We start from the raw sequence: 25694 nt of genomic DNA on the forward strand, positions 1-25694 counted from the left end.
AGCTGAATGGGAGATGGGCTGGTAGCTGAGCTTTTGTTTTACTTTCTCCAACTGCTTCTCCTTCCTTTAGGCTTGGAACAAGTCTTGAGCTAAGTCAGGGATCTCAAATGGTCTGGGCTCAGGTGGGTGGTGGAGAGACTCGGGCTGGGGTGACGGAGTGCACGTGTTTCAGCAAGCTCTTATGAGTATGACCCTCAGTGGTGTCGCAAAATATGGGCTCTTTTTCTCTCTTTCTATCCTGATCTCTCTTTCATGCTACTTTCTGCTGACATGTATATTGTTGTGAAGGCAGGAATTTTATTGGACAAAATTAAATATTTCTTTTCATATGTTCCTTCTCTCCCTTCTCTCTCATTCATTCATTCATTCATTTTTTTTTTACACACTAATTGAGAGACAATTAAGTGATAGGACTACGTACAGAATCATTAGACAGGATTTTGCTCTCAGGGCTTATGCTTTAGAGGAAAATATGCCCTCCTATTTCCTAGGATCATGCAAGAGAATGGACTCCTGAGACAGACTGATCATTCATTCCTTCATGCTTTCCTTAATCAACAAATAGTTATTCAGGATTTATTATTTGTTATGTTCTGATTTAGGTATTTCTAGTTAAGAAAAATACAGATGACACACTTATTTTATTTCACTTCTTTCCAGGTTACTCTGGAGCTTTAGATTCTGCCAGGTAGTTTTCAGTGTGGGAACCAAGTAGGAGTTGGATCTCAGTATTAAGACGGGACCCTCACAGTATGAAGTGGGAAATTTGCTAGTGGTCAGATTTCCACTTTGTGCATAGACAAAAGTAAAAGAGTGAGGGAAGGACAAAAGAGGAGGGGTGGAACAGGCACGAAACGAGAGAGAGAAGCAGTGGCTGTGGAAATGGCTGGTGGAGCTGTGAAGATAGTCTTTACTTTTCCCCCCTAGTTTTATGGAGAGATAACTGACATACGTTAATGTATAAGTTCAAGGCATATAGCAGAGTGGCTCGATATACATATATAAATGAGTATTGCAATATGTTCAGTTAATATTCATCATCTTGAAACTTCTAACTGGGAAAATCTTGAAAGTTCCCTCTGATGGAGAAAATTTCATATGTTGAGTTTTGAGGGAGTCATTTTGCCTTATACATGGTTCAGCCTGAAGTTTGTGTGAACTTGAAGAGCCTGTCAAAAACCTGCCACATCATGGCATGTCTGATTTTTAACCTTAAGGTAAAGAATGTCTGTTTTGAAGATAAGGATAAAGAAGACCAACGGCCCCCACTGACGCCCCGAGGCAAGGGACAGCAGGAGACCGAAGATCAGGGCCAGAGGCCACACACCCAACCCCTGCCTTCCTCACCCTCCCTGATGGGCAGCAGGGGGGAAGACAAGCGAGGGGCCCCATGGACAGACCGAGAAGACATCCATATTTATGTTATGACATCCATATTTAATCTCTTGAAGATAAGGTTCTCTTCCTAGACACCAGGGTCCTGCTATCTCGCTCGATATTTACTAAACCTATCTCTTTTGGAACCTTGAAAGAATATTCCCAGGTCATCTTTGATGGGTATTCTGTGTTCTGGTAAGGTATATGTCTATGCTAAAAAAAATGGTTAAACAGAGCACTTTCTCAGAGTTATCTGAAAGGCTGTCTTTTGGGTGATAATCCTCAGTTTGACTGAAATAAACCTCTTTTCTATTCCTCAAAAAAATTCCATCATCTCATAAAGATGTTATATACAGAAAAGCAAGCAGAAAAAGAAAGTAAAAACTTTTCTCGTTGTGATGAGAATTCTTAGGATTTACTCACTTACCAGATTTCCTACACATCATACAGTGGTATTAACTACAATCTTCATATTGTACATTACACCTAGGACTTATCTTACCCTGAAAATTTGTACCTTTTAATTACTTTACTTTCCTCCTACCATCCACTCCTGGTAACTACATGTCTGATCTCTTTTTCTATGAGTTCAGCTTTTCCCTAGGTTCTGCATGTAAGTGAGATCATATTGTATTTGTCTGTCTTTGTCTGATTTATCTCACTGAGCATAATAATGCCTTCACAATCCACCCATGTTGTTACAAATGGTAGAGTTTCTCCTTTTTTTTTTTTAATGAATGAGTGATGTTCCATTACTTTATCCATGCCTCTTTATCTATTCATCCATCAAGGAAACCTAGTTTCTTCCTATGTGTTGGGTATTGCAAATAATGCTGCCATGAACATGGGGGTGCAGATAACTTTTTGAGTTAGTATTTTCATTTCCTTTGGATATAGTCCCACAAGTGGAATTGCTGGATAGATAGTGGTTCTGGTTTTGTGTTTTGATGATCGTCCAGATGTTTATTGAGAAGATTTTCTTGTGTGGTGATTGGATCCTCTATGGATGGCTGCCATTAGTTCTGTGGAGGTTTTCCCATCTTGCTTGACTACGGGAAGGCACTAGGGTCAGAGGAACTAAGGCTTCTGTTTTTCTCGCTGAAAAACATCTCTAAGTAACTAAGCTTAGAGATGAAGCTCTCTCCATCTCCTCTTCTTTCCCATGACTTTTCCTCTTATTATGAAGAAGCAGTAGAGCCTTGCTTAGAAGGTAAGCCTGGGTTTCCTGGTCAGCATCCTCCTTAGAGCTGCCTTCACCTCCTGGTTCTTCAAACTGTAGATAAGGGGGTTCAGTAGTGGGGTCACCACACTGTACTGCAAGGATAGCACTTGCTCCAGGGCTGAGCCAGAAGGTGGAGTCATGTACCTTGAAGAGAATTGCACAAAGGAATAAAATGAGCTCAGGACAGCGGCCACAATGATGTTGGCAGCCATGGTTCATCCCACCCCAGACTCTGCAAAGAGGGTGCTCAGGGCTGAGTCAGCTATCACTGGTAGAAGCATCTAGAGATGACTATTATCTGTGAGAAGTCTGTCATTTCTGCCTTTAAACACCTCCATAGATGAATTATACAAAACATTATTGGAGCTGCCCCAAGGAAAAAGGAAGTTCTGTAGCATATCAAGTGCTACAGATTAGAACAAAAAATAATTTCATGCATTTCTGTAACACTTCACTTTTCAAAGTACTTTTCCTCAATAATTATGATGACAATATGAGGAGTTTTTCCTTTCTTTTTCTTTTTTTTAATATATATATACAGCTGTTTATTCCCATCGTATGATGATTATTCCTTACAAAACTATATCCTAGTCCAAATAATGTTGTCATTTTCCCCAAACATTTATGGGGAGTTACCTCAGAATCATAGCACATTATTTTTATAATGTGTAGTGGAATAAAATTTTGTCCTTTTTCGTATGTTTGTCTTTGGTTTAGAAAACAAGCTAAGCTTTGTAAATAAAGTGAAATATAAAAATTTTGTGTTTAGCTTGAGATAGGAATCCACAAGAGTAAGATTAAAATTTTGAATGTAACTTGTTAAGTGTTACTGAGAGTATTTTCCAAAGAAGCATAAATTTTTTTTTTTTTTTTTTGCAATTGTGCCATTATCATTGAAATGTTCTTTTTGGGTTTGCTGTGCTTGATTAAAAAAGGTATTCATTTTACTGTCATTTTTTAATTTTTAAATTATCCCTCCTAACATATCTGTGAAGTAGGTAGGAGAAATCTTGTACCCCCTTGTGGCAAATGAGGAAACTGAGACAAAGAGAGCTGCAGAGATTTGTCCTCAGGCTCAGATAAGCTCTCCTAGAGCTTTCTTTATTTTTTCCCATGCCACACCTCTTACCAAGTAACAAACAAGTGAGAAAAGTATAGAGCAATTTGTGTAAATCCATCTCCATTTCATTAGTAGAGAGCACAGGCCATTAGTTACTGTTTCCTAGGAAGCAAGGACACATCAGCTGGAACTGTTTATGTTTGAGAGAAACATGGTAGAAAAGAACTTGCAGTTTCGAGTCAGGGAGACTTGGCTTATATTTAGGTTCCATTCCTAGCTGGTTCTGGCAACTTTTGTAAGGTACTTGGTTACTCCTGAAACTCAGGTTTCTTATCAGAAGTTGACATTAATAATATTCCTCCTGTGTTGTAATATATATTAAAGTTGAGCTATTGTATAGTAGATGCCTAATAAATAAACCAGAAATAATCTGTGGAGACATGAACTTCCAGAAAGAAGGAGAAATGGCATCTGTTTCAAGATGATGTATTTTATTTTATTTTCTTGTCTAGCACTGAATAAATGTCTACCAGAGGCCCTGTGATTTTCTTCTGATGACTCTGAAAATCATAGGTTAATGAAAGTAAGAAAGTCTTCCTTGTATTAACTTATTTTTCAGAGTAGACAATTGAGGCCTCAGAAAGAAAATGGATTTTTTAAAATAATTCACACATCAGGAACAGAGCCAGAACTAGAATCTAGGCCTACTGATTCTAGTACAATTGTTTTCCTGCTACTCTGCAATGCTCTGTCTACAGAGAAAGTTTACTTAGTGTGAAAAATATCCCACATTTACATTCAAAGGTATAGCAATGACATACCTGAAAATTCCTGAACCATAAAAAGTGGTGACCACAAGAAAATGAGATGAACAGGTAGAGAAGATCTTGTTCCAACCTGTGGCAGAGTTGATCCCCAGAGCAGTCAGGATAATACAGGTGTAAGATCCCACCAATAGGACAAGAGAACCAAGGCCCAGGACCACCAAGGTGGTCAGGATAGAGGCAATGCTAATGTAGGGGTCAGAACAGGCTAACAGGAGCACTGGAGGAAGCTCACAGGCAAAACTGTGGATGAGGTTGGGGCCACAGAAATCCTGCTGAGCCAGGAGGATGGTGTTAAGCAGGCCAGTCCCCATTCCTATGGCCCAGGAGGCTCCTGCCAGGCCAGCACACACCTTCTTGTTCATAGTCACCACATACAGCAGCGGGCGGCACACAGCCTGGAACCGGTCATAGGCCATGACCGAAAGGAGGCAAGCTTCAGTGGCCCCAGAAAATATGACCAAAGAGATCTGGGTGAAACATTCAAAGAAGGATATAGTCTTCCAGTTGGAAAGAAGGTTCTTTAGCAGCTTTGGCACCATGATTGAGGCATAGAAAGCATCCAGGAAGGAGAGGTGACTGAGGAAGAAGTACATGGGGGTGTGCAGGTGGGAATCAGTCCTGATCACCAGCAGCATCAGCAGGTTCCCTGTGAGGGTCAGGAGGTAAATCACCAGGAATGTTACAAAGAGTACTACCTGGATCTGAGGGTTGTTGGATAGTCCTTGGAGAACAAACACAGTGACTCTGGTTGTGTTGCCAGCTTCCATGGAGCATTAGAGATTCCCTTCAGAGGCACAAGAACAGAAAATAATGCTCCAGTGTGCTATGAGTCTCAGAGCATTACTGAGGATGAAGTGTCATGAATAAGTTTCAGGGCTGACCCAGAATGGATTGTATAGCAGAGGCAACCTTGCCATGTCAGACCTCATCAACCCTTTCCAGCTCAGGGCAATAATCTATTGGCTAAGGTGGAGACAGTGGGAAGGAAGAGTATAGAGAATCAAACTTAGAGACGAAAGAGAGAAAAAAAAGAGATTATTGAGATTGGAGAAGGAAACAAAGGGAGTTGGAAATAGCCGCCAGTGCACTGAGAAGTACGGTTTCCAGTTCCAAAAAGAATGGAGTTCAAAGCACAGGAAGGCTCACTGGCATAGTGAGCAAGCAATAAACACGTTGGCTGGCCATCTGGCTGGTAGTCCATGATGCATGTTTGCATGATTGACAGAGGTATTGTGACAGCTGATGATGGCATAAGACCTTCCTCTGTCACTGTAAGTTCATGAATAATTCACTTGACTTTCTTACCAAAAAAAAGGAAACCACCCGAATCAGGAAAACTAGATGGTTTCTAAAGTCTATTCCAGCTGAGAAATTCTGAAGATTAGGGGACAGTCTTCCATGGGTATCTCTGATACTAAATGGAAACCTTTTTGCCTTTTGTGTCAACACAAGCGGAAGTGGCCCCGGAGATGCTGGTTTCACAGAAACCAGACAGGAGGAAGCCCTCAAATTGGAGGCAATGGCTGTGCACATCAGTGACTCCAAGGGATTTCTGTGAAGTTATAATACCCAGTGTTTGTACTGTACTCTCAGGATTTAACATGAGAGTCCATGAAGACTGTGCTATTCTCTGAGCTTTTACCAGAGGATCTGGATAAAATCAAGTCAAATTTGGAGCACCTGCTGTGTATCAGAGAGATGGTAAAGAAAAAAGAGGAGAGATAAAAGACAACCTAGAACGTGTGGAACAATAGACAGAGGGTTTAGTCTAGAACAAAGGAAGATAAAAGCGTCCACCTCTCCCCCCCCGAAGGGTAATTCAGGAGGATGATAAATAAGAATCTGATCTCTATTTATGGCTTTTACACTCACGAGTTCTCAGAATGGATAGTTTTAGGAGAAAATGTAGTTGAATGAGAATAATATTTGTCTTCACCTGTGTTCTCTAGGCCAACAAGAGATGCTCTTAGTGGAGGCTGCCTGAGTGGCATCCTTTCCAACCTTGGAGCAAAAGCCACAAATATGGTTAAGGCTTCCTGGGCTTCCCTGAACTTTGTTCTTCCTTTAGAAGATGCAGAGGTGGTGCTTCTGAGCAAGGAAATATCCTATAGTCATTCTGTCCAACAGGAAGATTTCTTGACTTTGCCTCCAAATTAACAATGACCAGAGGGACTTGATCTCAGCTCTAGACCTTAGAGAGGCCCTTAGATAGGAGGCCTGCACTGATCTAAATGAGTTCCTAGGCCAACTATTTCTTCCCTGTGTTATTCTTGTTTCAGTGAGTTGCATCATCTAAGAGGTACGCTTGGGTGGCCAAGAATTTCTCAAGATAAAAATATAGAGTTCTAAAATTTCTTAGTTCTAAATCTTGGGATTCCTTCCTTCTTCTCTTCTCTTCCTTCCTTCCTTTCCTTCTGTTTTTGTTAACTGAAAACAATATTTATTTATTTGTTTGATATTTTTTTAGAAATTTATTTTTAGTTGAAGGATAATTGCTTTACAGAATTTTGTTGTTTTCTGTCAAACCTCAACATGAATCAGCCATAGGTATACATGTATCCACTCCCTTTTGAACCTCCCTCCTTTCTCCCCACCCCACCCCCATCCGACCCATCTAGGTTGATATAGAGCCCCTGTGGAGCTTACATTACCATATGTAAAATAGATGGCCAACGGGAATTTGCTGTATGTCTCAGGAAACTACTTTGGTATTTTTGGTCGCACTGAGTTTTCGTTGCTATGTGCACACTTGCTCTGTTGCGGATGGTCAGGTCTACCCCTCTGTTGCAGTGTTGCTTCTTGTTGTGGTGGTTTCTCTTGTAGAGCACAGGCTATAGGCACACAGGCTTCAGTAGTTGCAGTACAGGGTTTGATTAGTTCTGGCTCACGGGCCCTAGAGCTTGCAGGTTTCAGGAGGTGCACGTGGGCTCTGTAGTTGCATCTTGTGGGCTCTAGATTGAAGAGCTCAGAAGTTGTGGTGCCTGGGCTTAGGTGCCCTGAAGCATGTGACGTCTTATCTGACAAGGGATTGGACCTGTGTCCCCTTCACTGGCAGGCAGATTTACATCCATTGGGCCACCAGGGAAGTCCTCTTTTTGTTAAATTTAAGTAATATTTATGATTATAGAAATATAATGATAAAAGCTGGGCTTCCCAGGTCGCATTAGTAGTAAAGAATATGCTTGCCAATGCAGGAGACTCAAGAGATGTGGGTTAGATCACTGGGTCAGGAAGATCCCCTGGAGGGGGTATGGCAACCCATTCCAGTATTCTTATATGGAGAATCCCATAGATAGTGGAGTCTGGCAGGCTATAGTCCATAGGGTCACAAAGAGTTGGACATGACTGAAGCAACTGACTGTGCAATGATAAAAGATACAATATGGAAAAGGTATTTTAAAAGTGAAAAACTATATTAAAGATATTTTCACGATAACAGGAGAAAATACAAATTTATTATGTTATCCAAAATTGATTCATTAATTTATTGTAATTCTCAAAAATCCAAATAGATTAAAAGCTGTAAGAAGTTTTGGGTTAGAGGGGTAAACTAGTATATATAAAATGGATAAATAACAAGGTCCAACTGTACAACACAGAAAAGTATTTCAATATCTTGTCAGAAAGCATAATGGAAAAGAATATAAAAAAAGAATGTATGTATTCCAGAATCTTTTGATGTATAGCAGAAATTAACAGAACGTTTTAAATCATCTAACTTCAATTTTATAAAGGTAAAAAAGCTTAAAAAATTTAACTGTCATAAAAACTTTTTATTATTGAAAAATTTAAGGATTGTTTTTCAATCACTAAGTCGTGTCCAGCTCTTTGCAACTCCATTGATTGCCGCACCCTCAGCTCACCTGTCTTTCACTGTCTCCTGGAGTTTGCTCAGATTCATGTCCATTGTGTTGGCAATGCCATCTAACCATTTCATCCTTCTCCTTTTGTTTTCAGTCTTTCCCAGCATCAAAGTCTCTTCCAATGAGTTGGCTCTTCGCATCAAGTGGTCAAAGTATTGAAGCTTCAGCTTCAGCATTAGTCCTTCCAATGAATATTCATTGTTGATTTCCTTTAGGTTTGACTGGTTTGATCTTAATGTCCAAGGGTCTCTCAGGAGTCTTTTCTAGCACCACAATTTGAAAGCATCAGTTCTTGAGTGTTCAGTCTTCTTTATGGTGCAACTCTTACAACCATATGTGCCTACTGGAAAAACCCTAGCCTTGACCGTACAGACCTTTGTCAGAAATCGATGTCTCTGTTTTTAATATGCTGAGTAAGAAGAATAGTGTAATAATCCTTCTGTATCCATTATCCAGCTTCAGCATTTATCAACTCATTTACTGTTATGCACCTTTGACCACATGGGACCGAAAAATGTGGTCTCCATATTACATGAATAGTCAAGTGTCTAAAACATGGACATGTTCAAAGGTAGAAGGGAAGGATAAGTATTGATGAAAAATTATCAGTCTTTCCCAGGGATACTGACTGAATGATGGTTGATTGAAAAAATACCTAGGAAATAACAAAGCAACAATATCGATGGAACTTGGGTTTTTAACTCTGGACTCTTTAATACATCTCTGGATTTAGGAGAAAATACGCTTTTATTTTGTTTGATTCATTTTATTTTGGGATCTCTTCTGTAACAGCTTAGCCTTTATCTTTCTAAAACAGATTGCCTAACTAACTCCAATTTATCTCCAATTTCCCACCGCCAAAAATAAGGTTGCAAAAAACAATTTTTTAGTACCTTCAGAAGCGTTTCTTTTATATTTGAGATGTATGTTAGGTGTTCTCTGAGCTACAAATGGTAATAGGAAATCTTATTATGAACTGACAAAAGTAAAAAGTAGAACTTTTTTATTTTGCAAAAGCTTAAACTGCATACTTGGAAATATATCTGCATTTTAATACAAGTTACATAATTCCTAGTCTTTTATCAGTTCAGTTCAGTCCAGTCACTCTGTGTCCGACTCTTTGCGACCCCATGGACTGTAGCATGCCAAGCTTCTTTGTCCATCACCAGCTCCTGGACTTTACTCAAACTCGTGTCCATTAAGTCGGTGATGCCATCCAACCATCTCATCCTCTGTCTTCCCCTTCTTCTCCCGCCTTCAATCTTTCCCAGCATCAAGGTCTTTTCAAATGAGTCAGTGCTTTGCATCAGGTGGCCAAAGTATTGGAGTTTCAGCTTCAGCATCAGTCCTTCCAATGAATATTCAGGATTGATTTCCTTTAGGATGGACTGGTTGGATCTTCTTGCAGTCCAGGGGACTCTCAAGAGTCTTCTCCAACACCACAGTTCAAAAGCATCAATTCTTTGGCGCTCAGCTTTCTTTATAGTCCAACACATCTATATGACTACTGGAAAAGCCATAGCCTTGACTAGATGGAACTTTGTTGGCAAAGTAATGTCTCTGCTTTTTAATATGCTGTCTAGGTTGGTCATAACTTTTCTTCCAAGGAGCGAGCACCTTTTAATTTCATGGCTTCAGTTACCATCTGCAGTGATTTTGGAGCCCCCCCAAATAAAGTCTGTTACTGTTTCCACTGTTTCCCCATCTATCTGCCATGAAGTGATGGGACCAGATGCCATGATCTTAGTTTTCTGAATGTTGTGTTTTAAGCCAACTTTTTCACTCTCCTCTTTCACTTTCATCAAGAGGCTCTTTAGTTCTTCACTTTCTGCCATAAGGGTGGTGTCATCTGCATACCTGAGGTTATTGATATTTCTCCCGGCAATCTTGATTCCAGTCTTTTATAACTTCATGAAAATAATGAATTAGGCTAAAACGCACTCTAATATTTTATAGGTTCAGGAAATAAAAACATGTTTTTACAGAGGAAAGAAACAACTTGCAAGTAGGCATTTTAAACATAAGTGTCCATAGCTATAAAATTCTGTTCTTGGTAGCATTTATGTTTTGGGGGAGTCTCCCAGTCTTCAAAGGACAAAGCAGAGAGCAGAATCAGTGTAAGATGTCCACCGAGTTTCTAAGTAGAGGCTCTGAAGATTTGCAGCATCCTGATAAGATGCCTTCAGTTCCTTAACATTGCACAGAAATTATGTGATTTGTGTTGTATATTTCTTGGTTCACTTACCAGTTATCCTGTCATTTTCTGCTCTATTGATCAAATACTGAATGTCTATACAGCTGAGCAGAGGATCCACAGGGTTGCAGTCAGTCAAAAGAACAAACTGACAGCAAAACCTTTGAAATTGTCAAAGATACTCTGTCTTTAAGGATGTCCAGACAGATGATTCCTGGACTGTGGATGTTGCTGTTATAGGTTCTGGTGCAGAACATTGTATTATATTAAAAAAAATTTATTTATTTTTGACTGTGTTGGGCCTTCATTGCTGTGTTTTCTAGTTGCAGAGAGCGGAGTCTATTCTTTAGTAGTGTGTCGGCTTACTTTCTTGTGGTGCATGGGCTTCTCATTGCAGTGGCCTCTTTTGTGGGGGAGCACAGGGCCTAGGGTACGCTGACTTCAGGAGTTGTGTCATGTGGACTCAGTGGTTGTGGCTCTTGGACTCTAGAGCACAGGCTCAATAATTCTGACACACGGGCTTATTTGCTCCAAGGCACATGGAATCCTCCCGGATCAGGGATCAATCACGAGTCTCTTGCATTGGCAGGCTGATTCTTTACCACTGAGGGAAAGCCACACATTGCTTTATTTAAAATAGATAACCCAAAATGACCTACTGTGTAGCACAGAGAACTCTACTCAATGCTCCGTAATAACCTAAATGGGAAAAGAGTTTGAAAAAGAAGAGACGCATGTATATGTATAACTGAATCACTTTGCTATACACTTGAAATTAGCCAAACATTTTAGCCAGCTTATATTCCAATATAAAATAAAAAATTTAAAAGAAATATTTGGTGTGGACAGTAAGATGAAAATGTGATATCCAGAAAGAACGTATCACTTTCACATACAGAACCTGGTGGACCAAATGTAATCGATTTCCACTCATCAATGTCTCCATTGGCCCAGCAAGTTAGGAGGGGAGAATCAAGGTTATTTCAGCTAGTTCCTTCTGAGTTCTTACGGTGCTAGTGGATAACTTAGCAGCGGTTTTGCTAGAGTGTGGTGCTTTTCTTTTCCTGGGTGGCAAAAATTTTTCTCACTTGTTTTTAGGCTTTGGAGTGGCTAGATTTCACCAATCCATGTCTGAATTAGCACGTCGGCCCGTGGCTCTCATCATGAGACATTCACCAGATTGGACATCTTGGAGAATTTATTTCTTGGAAAATTCTGCTGCCTGCTCAGCCCAGTCCCTGGATGCTATGGTTATTGGAGGAGGTGAGGAAGAGGCAGGGAAGGCAAACAGGAAGCCGAGGAAGTCCAGGCCAAGAGTGTGGAACATTGAAAGTTGAACAGGATTGTCTGCAATAAACATTTAATACATGTTTCCTCAAGAATGTATATGATAATATTTTAGAGAATTATACCTGGATGAATATATCTGGATCATAGTGTATCAGTTCAGTTCAGTCGCTCAGTCGTGTCCGACTCTTTGCAACCCCATGAATCGCAGCACGCCAGGCCTCCCTGTCCATCACCAACTCCTGGAGTTCACTCAAACTCCCGTCCATCGAGTTGGTGATGCCATCCAGCCATCTCATCCTCTGTTGTCCCCTTCTCCTCCTGCCCTCAATCCCTCCCAGCATCAGAGTCTTTATATGTAGGTATAATTTGATCAAGTACACATGCAATGGAGATGATGTAACTTTCACTATAATCCTTGTAAGTTTCTTTCATAAATAATTGTTAGCTAATATTTGGTCATCTATCAGGTGTGGAATGCCATCTCTTTGCTGTTTTAACTTAATATTTTTTAGTTGCTATTGAGTTGAGCATCTCTGTATACATTTAACAATTATGATTTATTATAGGATATTGAGTATTGGTCTCTGTGCTATACAATAGGACTTTGTTGTTTATCCATTCTCTGTATAATAATTTGCATCTGCTAGTCCCAAACTCCCAATCCAACCCTCACCCTCCACTTCTCCTAGGCAACCACAAGTCTTTTTTTTAATTAATTAATTTTTTAAATTGAAGGATAATTGCTTTACCGAATTTTGTTGTTTTCTGTCAAACTTCAACATGAATCAGCCATAGGTACATATAACCCCTCCCTTTTGAACCTCCCTCCCATCTGCCTCCCCATCCCATCCCTCTAGCTAGGTTGATACAGAGCCCCTGTTTGAGTTTCCTGAGCCATACAGCAAATTCCCATTGGCTATGTAATTTACATATGGTAATATAAGTTTCCATGTTACTCTTTCCATACATCTCACCCTCTCCTCCCCTCTCCTATGTCCATAAGTCTATTCTCTATGTCTGTTTCTCCATTGCTGCCCTTAAATAAATTCTTCAGTACCATTTTTATAGATTCCATATATATGCATTAGAATATGACATTTATTTTTCCCTTTCTGACTTACTTCACTCTGTAGGTTCATCCACCTCATTAGAATTGGCTCAAAGCCTTCCATTTTATGGCTGAGCAATATTCCAGTGGGTATATGTACCACAACTTCTTTATCCATTCATCTGTCAATGGACATCTAGGTTGCTTCCATTTACTAGCTATTATAAATAGTGCTGCAAAGAACAATGGGACATGTGTCTTTTCAATTTTTGTTTCCTAGTTTTCAAAGGAATCTCCATACCACCTTCCATAGTGGCTGTGTCAGTTTGCATTCCCACCAGCAGTGCAAGAGCATTCCCTTTTCTTCACACCCCCTTGAGCATTTACTGTTTGTAGATTTTTGATGATGGCCATTCTGACCAGTGTGAGGTGATATCTCATTGAGTTTTTATCTGCATTTCACTAATGATGAGTGGTTCCAAATAGGAAAAGGAGTATGTCAAGGCTGTATATTGTCACCCTACTTATTTAATTTATATGCACAGTACATCATGAGAAACGCTGGGCTGGAGAAAGCACAAGCTGGAATCATGAATGCTGGGAGAAATATCAATAACCTCAGATATGCAGATGATACCACCATTATGGCAGAAAGTGAAGAGAACTAAAGAGCCTCTTGATGAAAGTGAAAGAGGAGAGTGAAAAAGTTGGCTTAAAGCTCAACATTCAGAAAACAAAGATCATAGCATCTGGTCCCATCACTTCATGGCAAATAGATGGGGAAACAGTAGAAACAGTGTCAGACTTTATTTTTCTGGGCTCCAAAATCACTGCAGATGATGACTGCAGCCATGAAATTAAAAGACACTTACTCCTTGGAAGAAAAGTTATGACCAACCTAGACAGCTGATTAAAAAGCAGAGACATTACTTTGTCAACAAGGGTCTGTCTAGTCAAGGCTATGGTTTTTCCAGTGGTCATATATGGATGTGAGAGTTGGACTGTGAAGAAAGCTGAGTGCCGAAGAATTGGTGCTTTTGAATTGTGGTGCTGGAGAAGACTCTTGAGAGTCCCTTGGACTTCAAGGAGATCCAACCAGTCCATTCTGAAGAAGGTCAGTCCTGGGTGTTCTTTGGAAGGAATGATGCTAAAGCTGAAACTCCAGTACTTTGGCCAGTCAACTCTTCCAATGTGAAGAGCTGACTCATTGGAAAAGACTCTGATGCTGGGAGGGATTGGGGGCAGGAGGAGAAGGGGATGATAGAGGATGAGATGGCTGGATGGCATCACTGACTTGATGGACGTGAGTCTGAGTGAACTCCGGGAGTTGGTGATGGACAGGGAGGCCTGGCGTGCTGTGATTCATGGGATCACAAAGAGTTGGACATGACTGAGTGACTGAACTGAGCTGAACTGATATATTCTTTTCCATTGGTTCTATATATTCGTTTCCATATATTCATTTCAGAACAGCTGCTCTCAGCTGCTGTTCTGCATGCACTTCTGTGTCTGAAGGTGTATTCCTGATGTATCTGTGGAGAGAGAGATACTCCACGTCCACCTACTCCTGCACCGTCTTGTTCTCTCCACAAGTCTGTTTTCTGTGTCTGTGAGTCTGTTTCTATTCCATATGTTCTTTCTCACATGACTTTTCTTTTTTAGGAGGAATATACTGTTTCATGTCCTTTGGTGTCACACTTAGAACCATGTGTGTATGCCAATTTTATGCACATATTTACTAATGCTTCATTTTGTACATTTCATCTTTAATCCATGTGGATTTCCCTTTCAAGTAACAAAAATGCTATTTCAGATAAAAACAAAATAAAAAGTCACCAGTTCCTCTTAAATATGTGGGCAGACACAAAAAACCACTTTTGTATAATTTGATTTATAGGAAACATTGAGAATATGTAAAGAAACGGAGAATGAAAGGGGATTAGGGGTTGCCAGGGGCTGGGGGAGGGAGGAATTGGGGACTGCATGCATCAGATAAAGGGTTTTATTTGGAAGAATAAAGTATTTTGAAACTAGACAGTGGTGATTGTTGTATAGTGTTGTGAATGTACTTAATGGTCTAGAATTGCAAAATTAAAAAGGCTTAAATTTTATTATTTTATTCCTCTTTCACATTTACAAGTCTTTACCTAATGTATTTTTATAAGTAAATTGTAGGCAAATACCATTTATTTTCTGCAGCACCTAGCTAGTTGCTCTGGGCATATTGACTCAGTTCAGTCAGTCAGTTCAGTCGCTCAGTCGTGTCCGACTCTGTGACCCCATGAATCGCAGCACGCCAGGCCTCCCTGTCCATCACCCACTCCCGGAGTTCACTCAGATTCACATTCATCGAGTCAGTGATGCAATCCAGCCATCTCATCCTCTGTCGTCCCCTTCTCCTCCTGCCCCCAATCCCTCCGAGCATCAAATTCTTTTCCAATGAGTCAACTCTTCGCATGAGGTGGCCAAAGTACTGGAGTTTCAGCTTTAGAATCATTCCTTCCAAAGAACACCCAGGATTGATCTTCAGAACGGACTGGTTGGATCTCCTTGCAGTCCAAGGGACTCTCAAGAGTCTTCTCCAGCACCACAGTTCAAAAGCATCAATTCTTCGGCGCTCAGCCTTCTTCACAGTCCAACTCCCACATCCAAACATGACTATTGGAAAAACCATAGCCTTGACTAGGTGGACGTTAGTTGGCAAAGTAATGTCTCTGCTTTTGAATATGCTATCTAGGTTGGTCATAACTTTTCTTCCAAGGAGTAAGCGTCTTTTAATTTCATGGCTGCAGTCATCATCTGCAGTGATTTTGGAGCCCAAAAAAATAAAGTCTGACACTGTTTCCACTGTTTCCCCATCTATTTCCCATGAAGTGATGGGACCGGATGCCATGATCTTCATTTTCTGAATGTTGAGCTTTAAGCCAACTTTTTCACTCTCCTCTTTCACTTTCATCAAGAGGCTCTTTAGTTCCTCTTCACTTTCTGCCATAAGGGTGGTGTCATCTGCGTATCTGAGGTTATTGATATTTCTCCTGGCAATCTTGATTCCAGCTTGTGTTTCTTCCAGTCCAGCGTTTCTCATGATGTACTCTGCATAGAAGTTAAATAAGCAGGGTGACCATATACAGCCTTGACATACTCCTTTTCCTGTTTGGAACCAGTCTGTTGTTCCATGTCCAGTTCTAACTGTTACTTCCTGGCCTGCATACAGATTTCGCAAGAGGCAGGTCAGGTGGTCTGATATTCCCATCTCTTTCAGAATTTTCCACAGTTTATTGTGATCCACACAGTCAAAGGCTTTGGCATAGTCAATAAAGCAGAAATAGATGTTTTTCTGGAACTCTCTTGCTTTTTCCATGATCCAGCGGATGTTGGCAATTTGATCTCTGGTTCCTCTGCCTTTTCTAAACTTGAACATCAGGAAGTTCACGGTTCACGTATTGCTGAAGCCTGGCTTGGAGAATTTTGAGCATTACTTTACTAGTGTGTGAGATGAGTGCAATTGAGAGGTAGTTTGAGCATTCTTTGGCATTGCCTTTCTTTGGAATTAGAATGAAAACTGACCTTTTCCATTCCTGTGGCCGCTGCTGAGTGTTCCAAATTTGCTGACATATTGAGTGCAGCACTTTCACAGCATCATCTTTCAGGATTTGAAAGAGCTCAACTGGAACTCCATCACCTCCACTAACTTTGCTTGTAGTGATGCTTTCTAAGGCCCTCTGGACTTCACATTCCAGGATGTCTGGCTCTAGATTAGTGGTCACACATCATGATTATCTGGGTCGTGAAGATCTTTTTTTACAGTTCTTCTGTGTATTCTTGCCACCTCTTCTTAATATCTTCTGCTCCTGTTAGGTCCATACCATTTTTGTCCTTTATTGAGCCCATCTTTGTATGAAATGTTCCCTTGGTATCTCTAATTTTCTTGAAGAGATCTCTAGTCATTCCCATTCTGTTCTTTTCCTCTATTTTTTTGCATTGATCGCTGAAGATGGCTTTCTTATCTCTTCTTCCTATTCTCTGGAACTCTGCATTCAGATGCTTATATCTTTCCTTTTCTCCTTTGCTTTTCGCTTCTCTTCTTTTCACAGCTATTTGTAAGGCCTCCCCAGACAGCCATTTTGTTTTTTTACCTTTCTTTTCCATGGGGATGGTCTTGATCCCTGTCTCCTGTACAATGTCAAGAACCTCATTCCATAGTTCATCAGGCACTCTATCTATCAGATCTAGGCCCTTAAGTCTACTTCTCACTTCCACTGTATAATCATAAGGGATTTGATTTAGGTTATACCTGAATGGTCTAGCGGTTTTCTCTACTTTCTTCAAATTAAGTCTGAATTTGGCAATAAGGAGTTCATGATCTGAGCCACAGTCAGCTCCTGGTCTTGTGTTTGTTGACTGTATAGAGCTTCTCCATCATTCTCTGCAAGGTGTCTTTGACCTGGGTAACCAATCCCTGGAAAAGCGTTCTTTTTTTAAAAAAAAAATTTATTGCTGGATTGATTTTTGGCTCTACTGGGTCTTCACTGTTGCTCAGGTTTTTCTCTAGTTGTAGTGAGTGTGGGCTACTTTCTAGTTTCTCTCTACACAGTAGCTTCTCATTGTGGTAGCTTCTCTTGTTACAGTTTTAGGGCACAGTAATGGCAGCATATGGACTTAGTCACGTCCAAGGAGTGGTGGCTGCATGGGCACAGGAGGGCCTAGAGGAGCCATCCCACGTTGAAGGTCAGGAAGGGCGGCGGGAGGAGATACCCCTCATCCAAGGTAAGGAGCAGTGGCTGTGCTTTGCTAGAGCAGCCGTGAAGAGATGCTTCACGCCCAAGGTAAGAGAAACCCAAGTAAGATGGTAGGTGTTGCAAGAGGGCATCAGAGGGCAGACACACTGAAACAATACTCACAGAAAACTAGTTAATCCAATCACACTAGGACCACAGCCTTATCTAACTCAATGAAACTAAGCCATGCCCAAGGGGCAACCCAGGGCAGGCGGGTCATGGTGGAGAGGTCTAACAGAATGTGGTCCACTGGAGAAGGGAATGGCAAACCACTTCAGTATTCTTGCCTTGAGAACCCCATGAACAGTATGAAAAGGCAAAATGATAGGATACTGAAAGAGGAACTCCCCAGGTCAGTAGGTGCCCAGTATGCCACTGGAGATCAGTGGAGAAATAACTGTAGAAAGAATGAAAGGATGGAGCCAAAGCAAAAACAATACCCAGCTGTGGATGTGACTGGCGATAGAAGCAAGGTCCGATGCTATAAAGAGCAATATTGCATAGGAACCTGGAATGTCAGGTCCATGAATCAAGGCAAATTGGAAGTGGTCAAACAAGAGATGGCAAGAGTGAATGTCGACATTCTAGGAATCAGCGAACTAAAATGGACTGGAATGGGTAAATTTAACTCAGATGACCATTATATCTACTGCTGTGGGCAGGAATCCCTCAGAAGAAATGGAGTAGCCATCATGGTCAACAAAAGAGTCCGAAATGCAGTACTTGGATGCAGTCTCATAAACGACAGAATGATCTCTGGTCATCTCCAAGGCAAACCATTCAATATCACGGTAATCCAAGTTTATGCCCCAACCAATAATGCTGAAGAAGCTGAAGTTGAATGGTTTTATGAAGATCTACAAGACCTTTTAGAACTAACACCTAAAAAAGATATTCTTTTCATTATAGGGGACTGGAATGCAAAAGTAGGAAGTCAAGAAACACCTGGAGTAACAGGCAAATTTGGCCTTGGAATGCAGAATGAAGCAGGGCAAAGACTAATAGAGTTTTGCCAAGAAAATGCACTGGTCATAGCAAACACCCTCTTCCAACAATACAAGAGAAAATTCTACACATGGGCATATTGACTACTGAAAATAAAATACAAATTTTAAGTGTTCGTATGATTTTAGTGATATGAAATTGAGCAGAGGGTTATTTGAATTGCAGCAAACTTTACATTTGATAAGCCCTAGCTTCCGTGGTGGCTCAGAGGGTAAAGCGTCTGCCTGCAATGTGGGAGACCCGGGTTCAATCCCTGGGTTGGGAAAATCCCCTGGAGAAGGAAATGGCCACCCACTCCAGTATTCTTGCCTGGAGAATCCCATGGACAGAAGAGCCTGGTAGACTACAGTCCACGGTGTTGCAAAGAGTCTGACACGACTGAGCAACTTCACTTTCTTTTTCTTTTTTTTTCTGTTCACTTACTGAATTCTCTTGAGTTCGTTGGTTTCATTGCCAGGGAATTGAGGTCACTTCCTGGGATCCCCTTCTCTGGGCTTACCGCTTACATAAAACTCCTACCTCTGCACTGATGACTATTCACCCCCAACCCCATGCATTGTCCGTGCACAGTGATACCAATACAACCCACTTCATGGTTTCAGGGAGGCCTGGGTGCAATAAGGACCCCAACTCTAAAGACATAACTGGGTTCAGACCCAGCTTCTTCTCATCAGTGATGTGTCCCTTGAGAAGCAACATGCCTCCCAGGGTCCCCAAGCTACCCATCTGTGCAATGAGGTCATTCTGGTGTCTACTTCCTAGGGAGACCATCAGGTGTATAGACTTATAAACACCTACATTGCCTGTAAAGCCCATAGGCTGGTATCACACATGGCTCATGGACAGACTTAGCAAAGGAGGGATTACATAAAGGGCTACTGTAGCACAGAACACAACTGCAACAAGCCTAGGGAAAGTCACTCACTCCCCTTCCTGCCTGTTTCCCAGTCCTCCTGTGGGAGAGTTTAAATTAAATGAAATTCAGACATTGTCCTCTCTGGCCTACAGCCTTCCAGGTCCCCTTATTGTGTTTAGATTAGGATCTGAGTGTTTCATCTTGGCCTATGTGGTGGGCTGCCCCCATCGTAGCTCACAGGGTTCCTGGTTCCTGGTTACACATCCTTGTATAATCCCCACTGTTTTTAGTGGATGGACAATGAGATTGGGTTCTAACATGTGGACTGATTTATGAAAAGTCGGTGACTTCTACTCATTCCTCCTCTCTTGCTGTTTCTCAGTCTCTCTAACTCTGTCTTTGCCTCTCTCTGTCTTTTTTTTTTAAACCTCTTTCTTTTCTGTGTGCATCAGATCAGTTCAGTCACTCAGTCATGTCAGACTCTTTGTGATCCCATGGACCGCAGCTCACCAGGCTTCTCTGTCCATCACCAACTCCCTGAGCTTGCTCAAACACATGTCCGTTGAATTGGTGATGCCATCCAACCATCTCATCCTCTGTCATCCCCTTCTCCTCCCACCTTCAATCTTTCCCAACATCTTTTCCAATGAGTCAGTTCTTCGCATCAGGTGGCCAAAGTATTGGAGTTTCAGCTTCAACATCAGTCCTTCCAGTGAATATTCAGGACTGATTTCCTTTAGGATAGACTGGTTGGATCTCCTTGCAGTCCAAGGGACTCTCAAGAGTCTTCTCCAACACCACAGTTCAAAAGCATCAATTCTTTGGTCCTCATCTTTCTTTATAGTCCAATTCTCACATCCAGACACGACCACTGAAAAAGCCATAGCTTTGACTAGATGGACCTTTGCTGGCAAAGTAATGTCTCTGCTTTTTAATCTGCTGTCTAGGTTGGTCATAACTTTTCTTCCAAGCAGCAAGCATCTTTTAATTTCATGGCTGTAGTCACCATCTGCAGTGATTTTGGAGTCCAGAAAAAAAAAAGTCTCACTGTTTCCATTATTCCTCCACTTATTTGCCATGAAGTGATGGGACCAGATGCCATGATCTTTGTTTTTTAAATGCTGAGTTTTAAGCCAGCCTTTTCATTCTCCCCTTTCACTTTCATCAAGAAGGTCTTTAGTTCTTCTTTGCTTTCTGCCATAAGGGTGGTATCATCTGTATATCTGAGGTTATTGATATTTCTCCCAGCAATCTTGATTCCAGCTTGTGATTCACCAAGCCCAGGGTTTCACACAATGTGCTCTGCATATAAGTTAAATAAGCAGGGTGACAATATGCAGTCTTGATGTACTCCTTTCCCAATTTGGAACCAGTCTGTTGTTCCATGTCCAGTTCTAACTGTTGCTTCTTGACCTGCATACCGATTTCTCAGGAGGCAGGTCAGGTGGTCTCCCATCTCTTGAGGGATTTTCCACAATTTATTGTGATCCACACAGTCAAAGGCTTTGGCATAGTCAATAAAGCAAAAGCAGATGTTTTTCTGGAACTGTTTTCTTTTTCGATGATCCAGTGGATGTTGGCAATTTGATCTCTGGTTCCTCTGCTTTTTCTTAATCCACTTTGAACATCTGGAAGTTCATGGTTCATGTACTGTTGAAACCTGGCTTGGAGAATTTTGAGCATTTCTTTGCTAGAGTGTGAGATGAGTTTAGTTTTGTGATAGTTCGAACATTCTTTGGCATTGTCCTTTGGGATTGGAAAACTGACCTTTTCCAGTCATTTGGCCCTTGCTGAGTTTTCCAAATTTGCTGGCATATCGAGTGTAGCACTTTCACAGCATCATCTTTTAGGATTTGAAATAGCTCAACTGGAATTCCGTCACCTTCACTAGTTTTGTTCATAGTGATGCTGCCTAACTGGTATGAATTTTTTTGTCACTTCCACTGTAAAATCATTAGGGATTTTATTTAGGTCATACCTGAATGGTCTAGTGGTTTTCCCTACTCTCTTCAATTTAAGTCTGAATTTTGCAATAAGGAGTTCATGATCTGAGCCACAGTCAGCTCCCGGTCTTGTTTTTGCTGACTGTATAGAGCTTCTCCATCTTTGGCTGCAAAGAATATAATTAATCTGATTTTGATGTTGACCATCTGGTGATATCCATGTGCAGAGTCTTCTCTTGTGTTGTTGGAACAGGGTGTTTGCTATGACCAGTGCGTTCTCTGGGCATAACTCTGTTAGCCTTTGCCCTGCTTCATTTTGTACTCCAAGTCCAAATTTGCCTGTTACTCCAGGTATGTCTTGATTTCCTACTTTTGCATTCCAGTCCCCTGTGATGAAAAGGACATCTTTTTTAGGTGTTAGTTCTAGAAGGTCTTGTAGGTCTTCATAGAATTGTTCAACTTCAGCTTCTTCAGCATTACTTGTTGGGGCATAGACTTGGATTGCTGTGATATTCAATGGCTTGCCTTGGAAGTGAACAGAAATCATTATTTCATTTTTGAGATTGCACCTAAGTGTTGGTGTTCACACTTGCCATCTCCTGTTAGACCACTTCTAATTTACCCTGATTCATGGACCTAATGTTCCAGATTCCTATGCAAAATTGTTCTTTACACCATCAGAGTTTACTTCCATCACCAGTCATATCCACAATCGGGCATTTTTTTCACTTTGGCTCTGTCTCTTTATTCCCTGTGGAGTTATTTCTTCACTCTTCTCCAGTAGTGTATTGGGCACCTACCAACCTGGGGAGTTAATCTTTCAGTGTGATATCTTTTTGCCTTTTCATACTGTTCATGGGGTTCTCAAGGTTTCATGAGGTTCATGGGGTTTCATATATATGTTTGCTACTTATATGTCTTTCGAGGAATGTCTATATAGATCTTTTGCCCATTTAAAAATCATGTATGTATGTATGAATCTGTATAGGTATCTATGTAGCTATTGAGTTGTGTGAATTTATTATATATTTCAGATATTAACCCTTACCAGGCATGTGGTTTGCAAATATTTTCTGTTATTCTATAGGTTGCCTTTTCATTTCATTGACTGTTTCCTTTACTTTGCAGAAGCTTTTTAGTTTGATGCTGTCCCAGTTATTCCTGTTACTGCTTTTGTTGCCTGTAGTTTTGGTGTCATATCAAAAAATCTTTGCCCAGGTCAAAGCCAAGAAGTGTATTCTGTATGTTTTCTTCTATTAGTTTTATGGCTTCATGCCTTACATTTAAGTATTTAATTTGTTCTGAACTTTCCTCAGCTTTATTGAAATATAATTGACATATAACCTCATGTAAGTTTAAGGTATATAGTATAATGATTTGGTCCATGTATATATTGCAGAATGTTTTACCACAATAAAGTTAGTTATCATACCCTCTACCACACATAATCACCATTTTGTTCTTGATGTTGTTATAATGAAAGCATTAAAGCTCTACTCTCACAGTTACTTTCAAGTATACAATAAAGTATTGTTAACTGTAGTCACTATGTTCTACCCTAGAAACTCAGAACTTACTCATGTTATAACTGGAAGTTTGTACCCTTTGCCCAACATACCCCCATTTACGTACCACTGAACCCCAGCAACCACCACTCTAAACTGTTTCTATGAGTTTGATGTCTTTAGAATCCACACAGAGATAAGATCATAACAGTGTTTGTCTCTCCCTTTCTAACTTATTTCGCTTAGCATAATGCCCTCAAGGTCCATCCATGTTGTTATAAATGGTAGGATTTCCTTTTTTTTGTGGCTGAATAACATTCCATTGTATATATATAATTCTCTATATCCATTTTGAGTTGATTTTTTGTATTTGGTGTTCAAATACCTTCCCTGGTGGCTTCCCTGGTGGCTCAGATGGTAAGGAATCCTCCTGCAACGTAGGAGACCTGGGTTCAATCTCTGGGTCAGGAGGATCCCCTCTAGAGGGAAATAGCTACCCACTCCAGTATTCTTGCTTGGAGAATTCCATGGACAGAGGAGTCTGGTGGGGTATAGTCCATGGGGTTTCAAAGAGTCAGACACGACTGAGCAACTCATTTATTATTATGAGATAATCATCCAAGTTTATTCTTCTGCATGTGAATACCCTTTCCCCCCAGTATCATTTATAGAAGAGACTGTCCTTTCTCCAATGGGTATTTTTGGCTCCTTGTCAAATATTAGTTAATCATACCTATGAGGGATTATTTTTTGATTCTGTCCCGTTGACCTATGTGTCAGTTTTTATTCCGGTGTGTTAGTCAGTCTCTCAGTCATGTCTGACTCTTTGGGACCCCAGGGACTGTGGCCCACCGGGTTTCTCTGTCCATGAGATTTTGAGGCAGGAATACTGGGGTGGGTTGCCATTTCCTCCTCTAGGGGATTTTCCCAACCCAGGGATTGAATCCGTGTCTTTTCCGTCTCCTGCATTAGCAGATGGGTTCTTTACCACTAGCACTATCTGGGAAGCACCAAGGTGGGGCTTGATGCCAGTACCATAATGTTTTGATTACTGTAGCTTTTCAATAAAGTCTGGAGTCAAGAAGTGTGATATCTGCAGTTTTATATTTCTTTTTCAGGATTGCTTTGGCTATTTGAGATCTTTTGTGGTTCCACACAAATTTTAGTATTATCTGTTTAGTGAAAAATGCCATTGAAATGTTGGTAGAGATTCCATTGAAACTGTAGACAACTTTAGGTAGTCTAGGTATTTTCAATATTAATTCTTCCTATCCAGTCATCATTTCATTTATTTGTGTCTTCTTCAATTTCTTTCATCAGAGTCTTTTCTTTTTATTTGATGAGTTTATTTTTTTAATTTTTATTTTTTAATACTATCTGCTTTTATTTTATTTTATTTTTACTTTATTTTACTTTACAATACTGTATTGGTTTTGCCATACATTGATGTGAATCCAACACGGGTGTATACAAGCTCCCAATCCTGAATCCCCCTCCCTCCTCCCACCCCATATCATCTCTCTGGATCATTTCTGTTATTCTTATATGCATCTTGAAATTTTCTATGATGTTGTAATTTTTATTTATTTTTAATATAAATTTATTTAATTGGAGGCTATTTACTTTATAATATTCTATTGGTTTTGCCGCACATTGACATTAATCCTCCATGGGTGTACATGTGTTCCCCATCCTGAAGCCCCCTCCCACCTCCCTCCCCATCCCATCCCTGTGGGTCATTCCGGTGCACCAGCCCCGAGCATCCTGTATCATGCATCGAACCTGGACTGGAGATTCATTTCACATATGATAATATACATGTTTCAATGCCATTCTCCCAAATCATCCCACCCTTGCCCTCTCCCACAGAGTCCAAAAGACTGTTCTATACTTCTGTGTCTCTTTTGCTGTCTCGCATACAGGGTTATCATTACCATCTTTCTAAATTCCATATACATGCGTTAGTATACTGTATTGGTGTTTTTCTTTCTGGCTTGCTTCACTCTGTATGATAGACTCCAGTTTCATCCACCTCATTAGAACTGATTCAAATGTATTGTTTTTAATGGCTGAGTAATATTACATTGTGTATATGTACCACAGCTTTCTTATCCATTCATCTGCTGATGGACATCTAGATTGCTTCCATGTCCTGGCTATTATAAACAGTGCTGCGATGAACATTGGGGTACATGTGTCTCTTTCCATTCTGGTTTCCTCAGTGTGTATACCCAGCAGTGGGACTGTTGGGTCGTATGGCTGTTCTCTTTACAGTTTTTTTAAGGAATCTCCACACTGTTCTCCATAGTGGCTGTACTAGTTTGCATTCCCACCAACAGTGTAAGAGGGTTCCCTTTTCTCCACACCCGCTCCAGCATTTATTGCTTGTAGGCTTTTGGATAGCAGCCATTCTGACTGGCATGAAATGGTACCTCATTGAGGTTTTGATTTGCATTTCTCTGATAATGAGTGATGTTGAGCATCTTTTCATGTGTTTGTTAGCCATCTGTATGTCTTCTTTGGAGAAATGTCTATTTAGTTCTTTGGCCCATTTTTTGATTGGGTCGTTTATTTTTCTGGAATTGAGCTGCATAAGTTGCTTGTATGTTTTTGAGATTAGTTGTTTGTCAGTTGCTTCATTTGCTATTATTTTCCCCCATTCCAAAGGCTGTCTTTTCACCTTGCTTAGAGTTTCCTTCGTTGTGCAGAAGCTTTTAATTTTAATT

The 25694-nt window shown here is 40.6% G+C and overlaps 1 protein-coding gene and 1 pseudogene across 1 annotated transcript; both read right to left on the minus strand.

Annotated features, from left to right (window-relative positions):
- Nucleotides 1-2580: 2580 nt before the first annotated feature.
- Nucleotides 2581-5253, minus strand: LOC138436325 (olfactory receptor 8S1-like). The gene is made up of 2 exons (XM_069581955.1): nucleotides 4481-5253; nucleotides 2581-2743 (listed from the first exon to the last, which is right to left on the minus strand). Exons 1-2 carry the CDS (start codon nucleotides 5251-5253, stop codon nucleotides 2581-2583), a joined length of 936 nt encoding a protein of 311 aa, XP_069438056.1.
- A 5303-nt stretch (nucleotides 5254-10556) lies between these two features.
- Nucleotides 10557-13295, minus strand: LOC138436326 (ubiquitin-conjugating enzyme E2 E3-like; annotated as a pseudogene).
- Between the last annotated feature and the right edge of the window lie 12399 nt (nucleotides 13296-25694).

Source organism: Ovis canadensis, chromosome 3 (genome assembly GCF_042477335.2).
Source record: "Ovis canadensis isolate MfBH-ARS-UI-01 breed Bighorn chromosome 3, ARS-UI_OviCan_v2, whole genome shotgun sequence".
Classification (NCBI taxonomy): Eukaryota; Metazoa; Chordata; class Mammalia; order Artiodactyla; family Bovidae; genus Ovis; species Ovis canadensis.

Excerpts from the sequence above, each read along its gene's own strand:
- LOC138436325 (XM_069581955.1), bottom strand. The coding sequence starts at position 5,253 with ATGGAAGCTGGCAACACAACCAGAGTCACTGTGTTTGTTCTCCAAGGA. Across the intron at positions 2,744-4,480 it reads TATGGTTCAGGAATTTTCAG|GTACATGACTCCACCTTCTG; the intron begins GTATGTCATTGC and ends ATTCTCTTCAAG.